At 37.6% G+C, this 15,100-nt stretch overlaps 1 protein-coding gene across 3 annotated transcripts in view; it reads right to left on the bottom strand.

Moving 5' to 3' along the window:
* Positions 1 to 1,011: 1,011 nt before the first annotated feature.
* LOC106011320 (F-box/WD repeat-containing protein 2) overlaps positions 1,012 to 15,100 on the bottom strand; it is a 16,144-nt gene continuing 2,055 nt past the window's right edge. The window contains exons 2-7 of one of the 3 annotated variants that reach the window (XM_013080500.2): positions 10,975 to 11,146; positions 10,272 to 10,406; positions 9,557 to 9,854; positions 6,876 to 7,216; positions 5,006 to 5,430; positions 1,012 to 3,002 (exon numbers count right to left, since the gene is read on the bottom strand). In XM_013080500.2, coding sequence (XP_012935954.1) covers positions 2,834 to 3,002; positions 5,006 to 5,430; positions 6,876 to 7,216; positions 9,557 to 9,854; positions 10,272 to 10,406; positions 10,975 to 11,091 — 1,485 coding nt within the window. In that variant the 5' untranslated portion in view covers positions 11,092 to 11,146 and the 3' untranslated portion in view covers positions 1,012 to 2,833. The remainder of the gene's footprint in view (positions 3,003 to 5,005; positions 5,431 to 6,875; positions 7,217 to 9,556; positions 9,855 to 10,271; positions 10,407 to 10,974; positions 11,147 to 15,100) is intronic. The other 2 variants (XM_035968835.1, XM_035968836.1) reach the window with 2 other exon arrangements.

Below are 15,100 nucleotides of genomic sequence, written 5' to 3'. Positions count from 1 at the left end.
GTACTTTACATTACTCCCATTTTTTATTGTTCAAATTGCTGTTACTCAAATCTCTCGGTGTCATAAAGCCCATCCACACTACTTACAGCACTCACATCTCTTTTTACTGTTTACATTAATCATACATGTAGGCCTACAGCACCCCCAATTGAAGTTTACACCATTCACTTCTTTTACTGTTATTTACACCATTCTCATATCCAACTGACTAATGGTACATCATTAACATCGCAGTTCACACAGTTTGAAACTTTCAATGCATTTTACAACTTTCATTCTCTAATGGTAGTTTACATCATTCGTATTTCTCAATCAAGGCATAGCTACATTACTAGCTTATTTCATTCTTGTTTATTCAGCATCCACACCAAACGAGCTACCCCATTCACAATACCAGTATCCATCATTATCTAGTCTATGTCTCCTATTTTTATCCACCCTCATTTATATAATTCACGTAATGCATAGATTTTTCTAGTTGTTTATATAATTCAGATATCATTCACATCAATTTCACATCATTCATATTATCTCATTACTACTTATATCATTCAGGTATTTCCTCATAATCATTCACATTACACGTACATGTTTTACTGATTTTGCATAATAGAAACATCACTTGGAGCGTCATGCATAGACCATATGTATCATGACACAGTGGAATCAGGCGCTCGTTAAATTTTGGGCATGTGGAGTTGTTGGTATCATCTTAAAGCCAGTTCATTTGTCTTGCTTTTGGTGAATAAAGTACTCATGTATCATGAATAGAAGTCAACATACTTGTGATTGAAGGAAGTGGGGGTTGCCTGGTTTCGGAGGTAAAACAAGCGAGAAAATGACTGCCAAAGTTTGGTGACTTCCAAAGCTTGAGAGTCCTTGAAAACAGCAAATTTACATTTTTTGCACTTTTATAATTGACATTTTTCAGTAAAATCAACCAAAAAAATGTGTTTTTAAACGGACAAAAAAGGTGCTAAGCCAAAAAACAAAATTTAGGTAAAAATTGCCCAACAGCCAGAAAAATGCCAGTTTCTTTAAAAATTCATTATTTTGACAAGTACCTGATTCCACCATGATACCTCACATATCATTAAATGATACTGATACACGTAACAACATCACACAGTTAAATCATAAATCCCTCTCGGATTCACACAATACTGAAGCAGTAGTGCATGAGTGACGGTAAAACAAAGCTTCAAGTTTAGATTTCATACTGAAGTCACAAATAGTCCATGGCATACTGTTTTCCCTCACTTGATAGGAAGTCTCTAATGGTGGACGATGTTGACATAAAGTTTCTGCTAATTGGTCAAGTGAGTATTGGAAGAAAATGAAAACAAAACTAGATTCGAATTCGACGCGACATTCTCTTCTCAGAGACACCCTGCTGACATCTTTCAGAGGAACAAAAAGGACAAATCAACAGCTTATCCTGAACTTCTAAACAGAATACATGAATGTATCATACACTGTTAAAGGTACCGTATTCAAAGCAAAACCAAATTAGTTTTGTGCAATGTCCTCATAATCCCACGACATATACTGTTCTCTCTTAATCTTTGTTTATAAATAAAGATGTGAATTTACTTTCATCAGCAGGACTTTGCGAAAAAGTAATGTTGTTAATACTGATCAAGCAGCATAAAAGCTTATCAAGCTTTTGCGCTTCAACTGAAGGCTATCAAAAACACAACATGGTAAACGTCGCATCCAGCAGCACATGATTAAACATAACTCAAATAAAGGAGAAGGAACTCCAGAGTGTTTTTGTTCACAAACACCAACAATACACCTTTTGTCAAGTAACAGTAGTAACGCTAAAAACAAGCAACCAATATTACTACAGCTTGTCTTAAAAGAAGCCCTCACTGAAGTATACTTCGGCTTTTATGGTCTCTTGTGCGACTTCTGACTTAACAGGTGTATTCATCCCACACAAAACCTATGCCAAATATGAGGCATCAACTGTGCAATCAGAGGGGGTGTTAAAGGAAAGAAGATCTGATCTCTACCACTTCTAGGTTTTGTAAAACACTTGCTTTGCCTAAACAAACAAATCTGTTCATTCTAATTTTAGAATCAGTTTCATCAACTGTCTCACTATGGTGCCCAAAGACTAAATGAAACCCAAAGTTCATGGCTCTAGGTAGACACTAAACATTTTAAGAAAATTAGAAAAGACAAATATGTTCCAAACATTGCTTAAGACAGCAAATACGTGTTACTAAGTAGTAGTTTCCGCTTTAGTCTTGTTTCACCGGTTTGTCATGACATTATGCACAATTAGTTGACTCCCCCTTTGAATCTAAAGTCAAAGTGAGTCTGATTGAAGAAGTTAAAAAAAAAAGAGGCAAAATAGACAAGATAAAAGAAAAATCATATTATGCAAGCATTCTGGAGCATTATCAGTCAGGTCCATCACCACGTACAACCTAATGTTTTTGTACAGACATTCAAATAAATGCTTTATTTTAAAATGAACTTTGTTATCTGACCTTGCTGTTTTTAAGCCCTGGATATGATCTAACTTCTTCTAAGTTGGGGCTGTACAAATTCGATGGATTTGAGGTTACTTGTAAGAGGGCGGTAGAGATTTTTTAAGGCACTCGAGCTATACCAATCGACCCGTAGTTCTTTTGTAGAGATAAAAAAACTCTTTTCTGCTTTGACATTTTGGATTCAAAAGCCTGGTGTATGTCCCAATACTCTACATTACCTTATAGCACCACATCTCACCCACTTTTTATACCCTTAACCAAAAAGAGAAGAGTGTACAATAAAAGAAACCCCTCAAACTTAACTTGAGCCAAAACTAAAAGGTAATAATTCAACATAAGTAAAATTTAGAGACAAACTTAGCCCAAGTTCCAAGCATCACTTTGTTGAGTGCAATACCTGCTGCAAACACTGGAGTGTCTGCCTTCATCTTGGAAAACTGGAAGCCATTAAGCCAGCTGGTGTCACACAACGTGACAGTGGAGCCGTTCCGCGTCAAACTGCCAGGGAGAGATATAAAGAAATCAGAAAATAGAATTAGTTGGGAGCAAGCGATAGTCAAGAAATTAAAAAAAACAAACCATCCTTTACCATTGTGAAATTTTAAATGACAGCTATTAGGTAAGGATAAATTTAAATATGACACCATTACAACATTATCGTCACATTGGGAACCTTAACTAAGCGTTCCATCAGGATTGCGCGAACCAAATAATCTTCATAAATCAATTCTATTTGAATGTATCTATAATTTTTTTGCTTTCATTTGTTTTAGTAAGCGTTTAAATGCACTTGCAACACAATTAGGTAATAATATAAATGCCGAAGATTAGAAATGTTACAAGAGAGTGAAAAACACAAAAAAGGAGGTGAGATAAGGGCAATTGATGTTTGATACTAAAGAAGGGGCAAATCACACAAGAGCACCCACCAACCATCCACTTATGCTTTCAGCCCTCCCCCCCCCCCCCCCCCAAATTATTTATCTAAAGCCTACAGATCGCTACCGTATAAATATGGTTTATACACACTTATCTATACAGTGGACATGGGGTTTGACAGAGACAACAGGTGTGTAGTAATATGACCTAAACTGAAACAGGATCTCTTCCTGAGTTCTGACTGACAAAGCAATAGATTCTTATGTATCTGCAAATAATTGTTATCAAATGGTGAACAAATCATCATCTTGGAGTTGTTATGGAAATGGTGTAGAAAAAGTCAGTTTGAGGAAACTGATACACAGTCAAGCATGGATATCTCAAATACGTTAAAGGTTGACCAAAATGTTCGACATGTCTTTAACTCCAGCAAACTGAGATAATGAAAAATTTGAGAAATATTGAAGTAAATCAAGTGAAGTAACTGTGGCGGTATATTACTTGAAAAAAATAGGACTGTCATTATGAAAAGTACCCGATATCGATAAAACAAAAGAAGGAAGAACAGACTATGCGCCTTCCTCGGTATCAAAGTAAGAAAAAGGAAGAATGTTGCTGATGAGCCTCATGATATTAAAAAATTGCTTTTATATTAGATCACGATTTTGATGATGTAACCAACACTTTTGTGTAATCATTTCCAGATCCATACCTTCATTTTCAAACAAGCACAAATGCACATTCACACAAACACAAACATAATTTACACACCATACAACAGCACATTACATTCTTCGATCACATCCCACCACCCAGAACCCAACCTCACTTGACTAGATTTAAGGAAGCCTTATACATGCTACAAGTAATGTGCAATGATGTGACCCAGTACCCACAGTGTGAGTATCATGCAGTGCAGGAGCAAGCCTGGTGGGCTCATGTAACCTGATACTCCAAATGATGATGGGTGTGATTGTTTTCTAACTTGAATTTGAGACAAATATGGGGGAAAATCCGCCTTATGTACCTGACGGTATAGGGAGAGAGTAAGTAAGTAAGTAAGTATGGGGGAAAAAAATTGATCAGGCTTTTTTAGATGAACTGTTTGACACATCCCTGTGGGTGTTTGACTTTGAGAAAGCATTGCTGCCAATACAAAAAAAAGAGCAATTCGGTAGGGGATTACTTCTAAATCTATCCGTGAATTTGAATTTTGCGCATTTAAGTTATCTTTGCTTGACTGTAGCTACTTAACTGTTTTTCTCGAGGGCATGATCACATTCCCCTTCAAAACATTTTAACATGAGAAAAGCCTGTGAAATACAGTGGAGTCTGCTAAAACTGAAGTTCGTGAGATCATCAGATTTTCTTTGGTTCGGCTCAGTTTTCAGTTTAAAGTGGTAGCTCAAATAGAAGAAAAAGAATCAGGGACTTTATTTTTTTTAGGTTTACCCTTGTTTTCGGATTGACCATGTTCAGTTTAAGTGGACTCCACGCTACCATTGAAAGTACACATCAAGAAATAACAATGAGTATCTCAATCTACCTGCCTTGACATGAAACCAGCATGATACCCAATTGCAAACAACAGAAAAATGCCTAAATATAATCTGTAAACTTACACATAAAAATCTGGAGTTGCAATCGTAGCTACCACAGTTTGCTTTGGAATGTCAAGAATATGGAAATCCTTTCTGGATATAGAACACATGATGACAGCAAATCTAGAACCTGCTCCCAGAAGAAATGCTTTAATATTGTCCAGATTTATCATGAAAGACATCACTTTTTGTATTTTTGTCACTTTTGGGACCACTTCATATTCACACAATGCCGATGACTTATTAGCCTCTGTCCACTGGCAGGCATATACATGGCGTGGGTTTTCCAGCATGTGATAAAAGGAGGTAAACTTGGCTGTGTTGTCCGCTGTCACATGATTGGACGACAAAACTCGACCATCCGCATTTGTGCGCCACAGACAGCACACATTGGAGTCACAGGTTATAAACTGCAGGTCATCACTTTCTTTTGGAAGAAACTTCACCTGAGAGTGGAAAAAGAAAACATTAAGTTAACATAATCAGCGTATTGGAAAATGGGACAGCTGACATCATCAAAGAATTTTAAGTTAATACTGAATGCATTTTAGTGAAACTTTATCTAATTTCAACAGCTGACACTTTGTACACAGTACTGCTAAAGTTAACTGACTAACAAATGAAAATAGAAACTGAAAAATGTGGCTTCTAAAGATGAAAGCAAAACTGAAATATGTTGTCTATTTGAAGTGCTTACAGATACAACAACTGCAGATAATCTGAAAAATAATCCTGACAGGGCAATAGCAAAACCCCCCCCCGAAGCAAATAGACGTAAAAGGAGACATGAATAAATCTGCTTATACGGTGAAATAAAAAGGCACTTCAATAAAATAAATCAATAATATATGTGAGGCAGCGTGGTGGAATCAGGCTCTCGTCAATTTTGGGGCATGTAGAGTTATTGGTATCATCTTCAAGCTTGTTCACTTATTTATTTGGATGAAAAAAAATCCATTTATCTTGAATACAAGTCGAGATATTTGCGAATGAATGAGGTGGGGGTCACTTGTTTTCAGAGATAAAATTAGTGAGAAAATGGCCGCCAAAGATTAGTTATTCCCTTAGCTTAAGAGTCTGTGATGACTGAAAATTTACAATTTTTGTGCATTATAACAACATTTTTCAGAAAAATCCATACGGAAATGAGTTCTTTAATGGGCATGAAAGGTGTTGAGCCAAAAAACTGAAAAAAATTCACAAACCTGTGGAAAAATGCAAGTTTCTTCACTTTGATTATTTTGAGGAGAGCCTGATTCCACCACGCTGCCTCACATATATATCATTGTTATAAAATACTCCTGAATTATTTTCCTATTTCACTTTTTAAAAATGTGTTCACTATTGGTTCCCAGCTGAACAGATAATTTAAGCAGACCAGAATCCCCAAAGCATATGTGTCTTATTGCTGACCCTATGTATCATTATAAAATATGATACTTTTTTTTTCAAGGAATTACAGGTCCATTGTATATATTTGTTGTGACTTTTAAATACAACAATTTGGTGTAAGCCTCATGCAATTTCAAAAGTTGATTACATAAACAAAACACTTTTTAATTAAAGGAATGATTAGAATGGTGAAGACTGTACTGTGAGTGTGTGTGGGGGGGGGGGGGGGGGGGATGTGGTGTGGGGTTTTGAGAAAGGGGTTGAGGGCAGAACACCAGCAACAATGTGTGAATTGTCTTTGTTTGTGATACAGTGTATTATTTATATGCATTTACGTTTTTATGAATTTGACATCTTCCCATTTTAAGTTCCTCCATGCCTTTCTCCAATAGTGCGGTGCTGTCTGTTTAGCAATGTTGTCAATTTATTCAAAAGTCACAATATAGAAAAGCTTAAACATGCCAATCAACTGCGAATCTAAAGCAAAGACATGTTTTACCTGAAAAACCCAGTCATCATGGGCATCATCAAAAGTTACTATTAGCTGTTCAGTGTCTGATTTGGTGAGGTCCCAAAGTTTAGCCGTTTTATCAACAGAGCCCGTGAGAAGAAAATGTTCATCATCAGTGACATCAATGGCGAGAACTGCTGATGTATGACCACAGAAGGTTCTGGAATGGAACCCCGTAGTCAGATCCCAGCACTCAGCATTGGCGTTGAACGAGGCAGTGTACAGATGGTTGTCAGTGATGGTGAGGCAACATACAGAGTGAGTGGACACGGTGCTCAGGACACGCCCCTCCGGTACTGACCACACTTGCACTGTGTGGTCATCACAACCTGGCAGAGAGAGTGAAGACAGCTCAACGTTACTTTCCATACAGTTCATTTACAAAGACTGGTTTGTTTTTGTCTAAAATAACTGACATAATTCAGATTTATCAAACACCAAACCAATGTGCCAGGATCTGGACAATAAAGATGTATCTTATCTTATCTTATTTGAATCAACTGAAAGAAGACAACCAAAATTGTAGCTTATCAGTGCAACTTTGAGTTTTGTCCTAATACGCTTTAGGGAGACGCTTGAGCAATGGATAAGTTCAGAGGCATTGTGTGTTCTCTTTCATCAGCACATCTTAAAAAAAACTTTTAATTTTCAAACCAGATTTGAGATTAGTGAGTTTGAAAAAGACACAAAAAAACTTCCAGGCTGGGCAAAATTGATAAGATATTATAACTTCTTGCAATATGAGGTCAGACATATATGACAAGGGAAAAAATTTACACGAGGTGACCTTATGTTAAGGACATGAACATATTTCAAAACCCATTACCAATACATGTATAAAGTAAATGGAACATCTGGAAAATCAGTATTTGAAAAACACAGTAAGCAAACTTGCACCATAAAGATACTTTGCCGCCTTATATCGCCGATTGGCGATGTTTACTACCCAGTTTCTTTGGATTTTCCCCCAAATATGATGGCAAAGTGTTAAAAAGTTGGGGGTTTTTCTTTAAAAGCATACCTGTGCTATATGACAGACCAGATGAAATTTGACAAGTGTGACCTTGCATGGTAAAGGCCCAAGGGAACAACATTTACTGGTAACCCTTTCAAGTTAAAGCATCAAGAGGTTGTCACTTGACCAGAGACTAAGGCCTGATAAAAAAATAAATCAGCCTCTGGACTACACTAGATGTACAGTGATATATCAGGAATGGAGGGACAAGAGAAAAAGTCCTGTTATATCAGATCCCTGAAAAGCAAGGGAAGTAAGAATTTGTGAACTAATCCAGCTGTATTTATCTATGGGTAGTTTCCCATGGCCTGCGTTTGACACATTACGCGTCTGTGTAGCAAGTCATAGGGCTAGATCGAGAAGCACACACTCAGGCTAGATCAAAGTCTGCAGCACACCGCAGCCCTCTCTCACTTCACCCGCTGCGTGTGGTTGCAGTGGTGTGGCTTGCGTGGGCTTGCTCCACCACTGGGTTACTCTCTCTCTCTCTCTCCCTTACTTTTTACGCATTGTTAACGAGCCTTTGTCCCTCTTATAACCGATTGGGCTCCGATGAGGCTCTGTTATTGCCGATAACTTTTAATAGAGACAAAGAGTATGAAAAAACTGGGATTTTAAAAATCCTTGTTATTACCGGATCCCTGTTATTACCGGGCCTGTTATATATGGTTTCCACTATACTTTAACTCACTCACTACCTCCCATTTTTGGGGTCGCTATTCCCTGTGTACCAGCCATTTAAAGGGTAATTTTTAAAAATCATAGTGCTTTTGCTAATTAATATAGAGACTTGAAAATTGGAACATTGTTTTGGAACAAAAATAAAAATTGCCCTGACGAAATTACAGCTTTGTTTTATTGTTACTTTTCTTTTTACAAGTTTTCAAAAATTGGTCAAAAACTGCTATCCCTTTGCCTTTCTTACTCACGCCCTTCCCCACTACTGCAACCCTAGATCTAGGTTTTGGAGGCCCTACTACACCTTACTCTTCTTTGCAAATTTCCCCACCCAGTTCGTCATAACAATCTTCCACCAATTCATCGGTCTCTGAGTCACTTTTGTTGTCAAATGTTCGAAAACTGTCAATGTAAGCGATCTGCCATTGTGGGAAACGTAATGGTAAATTCAGTTCTACGGGTGGTTGTCGTAAAAGTCAATAACTCAACTTGTGCTTGTCTGATTTTGGTTTTGTTTCTTTCTAACGAAAGATAATTGAATGAGCTACGAAAAAGATGAACCAGTCCTGCAAACGGTGCGGTTTTAACGTGAGAAAAAAATTCCAAAGTGCAAACTGCGAGGGTTGCGGGTGTGGTATCACAACGTCGGAGCTACTTTACCCGCAACAGTTGCGGGTGTGCGCAACAGTTGCGGTGAGGAAGTGAGTGAGTTAGAAGCGATAAACAAGCCATATTTTTTAAAAGATATTTAATTTCCTGGAACACTACCATCATCAGTCAAAAGTAAGAGGACTAAACACATAAATGCGTATAATTTATAATTTTATCTCTCTAAAGTGTTGTTATCAAAACAAATTATTAACACGAAAATGTACCCCATCTCTCTTCCATCCCCACATTTTTGCACAACCTGATGGATATGACACAATATCAATCCCTTAAGAGAGCACTTTTAAAAAATGAAAATGAAACAAACCAGTCACAACATTTCCTCTGTGATATCTGACGGACGTGACCCGCCATGCTCCTTTGTCAATGAACTCTTCTTCAATACAAATGGTAGACCCTTCGTTGAATCCCTTCAGAATCTGTTTGGCATGACAGAACAAAGCTTTGCATACAGGTGCAGTCAAACGGGGGAGTTCTTCAACACCATCAGGGTTTTGCTCTCCCAAAACACTGTCAATAATGGGAACACGCACGCCACAATTTTTAGCCACTCGGTCCCACACAGGCATCAAGTTACTAATCCGTTCATTCCAAGATTTGCTGACCTGCAAACAAAAATAAAAGTAAGCTGAAAATAGTAACAAAAAATCGAAAACAAGAAAAGAAAACACAAAATATATACAAAAAACTGAAGACAGAAAACTTTTACTGTTCAGGCATCAAATAAAAAAGTCTCTCAACGAGCAGATATGTTCGCACATCACTGCTTTTTGTTATTCATTAAGCAGCGAGTGGGCTTTTGCCTTCCTAACCAGAACCACATGATCTAGTAGAAATAAAATAGATTTGTGCAGAGTAGTTTTTTAAACAAAATCCATACTAGATAATAAAAGCAGACAATTACCAAAATAAATCTTGAAACATGCAAACAGAAAAATCAACAATAGGCAATGAGAAGCTCATTGAGAAGGCTGATGATAATATACCTTTTACTTTAAAAAAACAAAACAATTAAGAATTACCAGACAACATAAGAGAAGTTGTTCTCCATCCAGATATCGCAAAATAATGGTAACCACTTCTGGGGGCAGACAGCTCACAAAATCTCTAAACAGGACATCTGGAAGTTTCCTGCTTAGCATGAACATTTGCTGAGGCTGTAGCAAAGAAAACAAAAAGTGTTTTTTTTTATTAGTAACAACAAGAGAAATATTTTGAGAGACCAAATAAAATAAACAAGAATTACCTGAAAGAAGTTATCACATTTTTTTAACAACTGGCAGATTACAGTAAAAGTGCACACAAACTTAAAAGGAAACTAACTTAATAAAAATGCCTATAAATTCCTCCATTGATAGCAGCTTTTCATAAAAATCAATATGGTATAACTATTTACAAAGTGTTGATTTTATGCCCCTAAAAGAAACACAAGACACTAAGAACATAAAGTCGGCAGGTAAGCAAAGTGTTGTCTTAAATTTTTTTTACACTCGTACAAATGATTCCCGGCTATTACCTTTTGAACTAAGTGATCAGGTGAACATTTCAATCAGAGACAAAGAAATTCCCACTTCCCAAGCCTCATAAAACAGACTTGGATTTAAAAGTTTTTTACCCAGCATGAAGAACAACTCTTTTGCTGAAATATGGGGGGGGGGGGGGGGGGGGGGGTTGCTGAGGTTTTTCTTTAAGCTCTCTATAGAAATAAGACAAAGAGGTACACACCCCAGATGATGAAATAAGAGTCTCAAGAACACAGTTTCTTTCTGAGTCTCTCAGTGTGCTGTACACCGCTGTGACTTGATCAAGCCATTCTGAAAACTGATCAGTTGGTGACCCCATTCTCTAAGGCTTGGTAGGTTCCTAGTCCTTGAAAGCAACCATTTCCATCTTTTCACTGAAAATAGTCAATTGACTTTAAACTTCAAGAGAGAAAACATCTGAAAATAATTAATACCATAACTTAAACATGTATAATAAGGTACTGCTGTCAATAACCTGATAAAAGTAGAAACAATTTTTTATGAGAATATATAAAAGAACTAACATTTGCTACTACTACTGTAACAAGTTTTTGAAAAACTTTTATACAATGAGGAGTAAGACAGACAAGCAGACCCTCAAATACAAAGATTATTACTGTCAAAGATAGAATAAAAGTATCTTCTCTCACACCTTTAACACGGATGAGGGATTTTGGGGATGAATTACTTCCCTTTAATATGTGCACCCTATTTGGACAGTCGCTTTAAACCAAAAATATAACACTCAACTGAAAACCCACCAGTCTCACCGATTTCGGTATAAGCGATCTCCATTGTAGTTATATCTTTCAAACGAAACTCCTTTGCAAACAATTGTTTAACTGCTGATCACAAAACACAGGGAATTAGAAAGAAGGTAATGGAAAGAAAGATTCTTGATGCAAAACTTAAAAGAAAATACCATAAGTCATTTCATCCAGCCTTCCCACATAAACATAGGGACTGTGTGATTGCACAACGAAGCTCTAATCTATGTTTCCGGACTTTCCAAGAGAAAAAAAATATCCCCTACGATATGAAAAATAAACTCCCTCTATTCTTAGCACACAAAAAAAAATTAAAGTTGTTAAATATTAAGACGAACTGCGACAAAATAAGTTAGGTGATGAGAAGAAAAAGAAGCAACAAAAAAAACCCAGTTGTGCAAGGGTAATTTCTTGTGTTTGTTCAAACAAATTAAAAGTGGTGAAAAATGTGAAAGTAGACATAAATCTAGAATAAAAAAGTGATCAGATTGATTTTAGTGCCTTGAAAGCTTCATAGAAAAGCTATTAGCATATCATCGATTTACTATAAGTTGCTGGGGGTTTATATATATATATATATATATATATATATATAATATAAAGGAAGTTTCCTTGAGAAGGGGATCTCATCAACTGTAGTAACTACAGAGAGATCACTCTTCTCTTAATTCTAGGTAAGGTCTTCAACAGAATAATTCTGGAGAGAATCAAGATTGCAACAGATTCAAGACTACTGGATGAACAGGCTGGTTTTCAGAAAAATCGATCAACCACTGACCAGATCGCCACGTTGAGAATCATTGTGGAACAGTCCTTGGAGTGAAACTCCCAGCTGATCGTCAACTTCCTTGACTATGATAAGGCCTTCGACAGTATAGACTGAGCAACACTATGGAAGATACTGAGACATCCTGGGATCCCATAGAAGTTGGTGAACTTCATCAAAAGCATAATACGAAGGGACAAGTTGCAGGGGTATACATGATGGCCATCTCATGGACCTACAGCTTTCACATTAAGACGAGTGTGAGACAGGGATGTTTACTATCCCCTTTCCTCTTCATATTGACCATTGATTGGCTGGGGGCTCTCGTAGCCTAGAGGTTAAGGTGTTGGCCTCTCATTCAAAAGGTCGCGGGTTCGAATCCGGGTAGCGACCAAAAAATTGTCTTCTCTAAAATTGTCTCCTTTCACCTCCTTTCCTGCTCTCTAGCAATGTTCTGTTGTCTGCTTTCATTTCCACTTTCTGCCCCCCACCCCCTCACCTCTTTTGCCCCCTCCTCTGGGCTCCTGACTCTTTCTGCAGCCTTTCTACTGTTACTCCTTGGCTCCTCCTTACTGCTGTCTTTCTGCCACACCCCTGATCTTCTGGTAGGAAAGATCTACACCTAGCCTTCTCGGACAAGGGTGAAAAATCTCGGAGGGCCCATGTGCAAGTTGCGCACGTTAAAGTCCCTTGGTGGTCTAAAATCGATAAGAGTAGGCTTCGGCCGCCACCCGAGCAAAAATTCAAAATTTCCTACCAACTGAAAATATTAGGTGTGTCCCGCGCGCTCATATGACCTTATGCTGTTGCGAGCGCCGTAAAACATTTTACAAAAACAAACAACAAACAAAAACAATTGATTGGCTGGTCAAGGAAACCACAAGAGGACACAGAAATGGTACACAGTGGACTCCATGGACACAGTTGGACAATCTGGATTTTGCAGACGATTTGGCACTTCTGTCACACACCCAGGAACAGATGCAAGCAAAGACTTCAGTTTTAAACAGCCTATCAGAGTCTGTTGGATTGAGGATCCATCCCGGAAAGTCAAAGGTCCTAAGGAAAGATGAACAGTGAAAGGAGCAGGTCACAATAAAAAGGAAATGCACCGGAAAACATTGAATCCTTCTGCTATATTGTGGGAATATAATTGACGAAGAGGGAGGAACAGGAGCTGAAATATCTTTGAATACGATTTGGAAGACCAGGGTTATCTCACTTCGAACAAAGCTGAGGATTTTCAATTCAAATGTGAAATCAGTCCTGTTGTATGGATGTGAGACAGGGAACGCATTTCAGACTTGCATTATAAGAGGATACAGGTTTTCTTGAACAATGTCTAAGAAAGTTACAGAGGATCAAATATACAGACAAGGTCACCAACCAGGAAGTGTCAAGGAAAACAAGACAGATTCCAGTCAGAGATGAGGTAGGAAGAAGGAGATGGATTGGACATACTCTCAGGAAGTCAGGCAGCTGCATAACAAAGAAAGCATTGGATTGGAATCCGTAGAGGGAAAAAGACCAAGGGGAAGACCATGTGGAACATGGAGAAGAATCACAGAAATAGATATAGGCCTCTATAGAAATGTAGGAATACATGGAATAACAACAAGTGGCTAGCCCAGGATAGAGAAAGGTGGAAAGTGTTTGTTCGTGGCCTACCCTTGTGCAGGGTGAGAAAGGCAAAGATGATAATATATATATATATAGGATATATAATATATATTATTATTAGAAGGCAAAGTAAAACAGATGATAACTCTTTATAAATAAACATTTTCAAAAATTAATCTGTCACTGACCCCTCACAAAGTCTTCGTGAAGGGGGAACGATAAAGATAGAGGAAATGTAACACCTTTTGGTTTTGATCACTGATCTGATATGTAGTAAAGTTTTAGCTCACCGTGACAATGAATGAATCCTTCAGATGTTTTTTTTTGTTTCAGTAGAGGTTTTACTGTGCTCGCAACTGCATAATATAAGGTCATATGAGCGCCAGAAGATTAGAGGTGTTACAAGAGAGTAACAAACATAAAAAAAAGAAGAAGGGGAGATAAGGACGATAGATGTTTCATAGGAAAGAAGTAGCAAACCACACAAGAGCACCCGCCAACCACCCACTCATTCAGATGGAGATCTAGTGGCCTACTGTAAATGTTACTGCTTTTTTTTTATAAAGCAGATAGGCTAAGATCTGATACATGATTTAAATATAATTAATTTAGGTTAGTAAGGAACAAAAGTTGAGTTTGAGTCTTTAAAAAAAATTGAAACGGTTCTTTCATTAACTCTTTATCTCCGGCAAGCCGCCACCATCGGCTCGCGGTCGGAACTGCTGTGCTGGTGAGCCTCAGACAACAGCTCGGGCACATTCCTTTTATGACGACTTCGACATCAAATTACTTTTCGGCAATTGCCGAAAACAGGTTTCTTTTACCAGAAGTTCATTCATTAGATGAAGTAGGCCTACTACTTAACTACTATCCTGATAGGTTCGCTAGTTTCGATTTAATTACCTATTAAGAATTTAGTGACGCTTTCATCATTTTTCGATTTAGTACCAAAAAAAGGACCCGGCGCAGTGGGTTTACCCCTCCTCTTACATAAAGAGTTAAACAGCTCTGTGTATGTGCATGCAACTTGATTATAACAGTGAGTTCAAATGAGTTGTTCAATAGATAAAAGAAACGAAGTGACTATTTCTCCGAACGTTCGGAGAAATAGTGCCGATCTTTATTTCTCCGAACGGTTTCCGGCTTCCGGTCTCGTGATTTTTGGCCTATTTATT

The sequence above is a fragment of the Aplysia californica genome, unplaced genomic scaffold, assembly GCF_000002075.1.
Source record: "Aplysia californica isolate F4 #8 unplaced genomic scaffold, AplCal3.0 scaffold00089, whole genome shotgun sequence".
Lineage (NCBI taxonomy): Eukaryota > Metazoa > Mollusca > Gastropoda > Aplysiida > Aplysiidae > Aplysia > Aplysia californica.
Note: the sequence above shows the minus strand (reverse complement) of the source record. Positions and strands in the feature narration are given on the sequence as shown.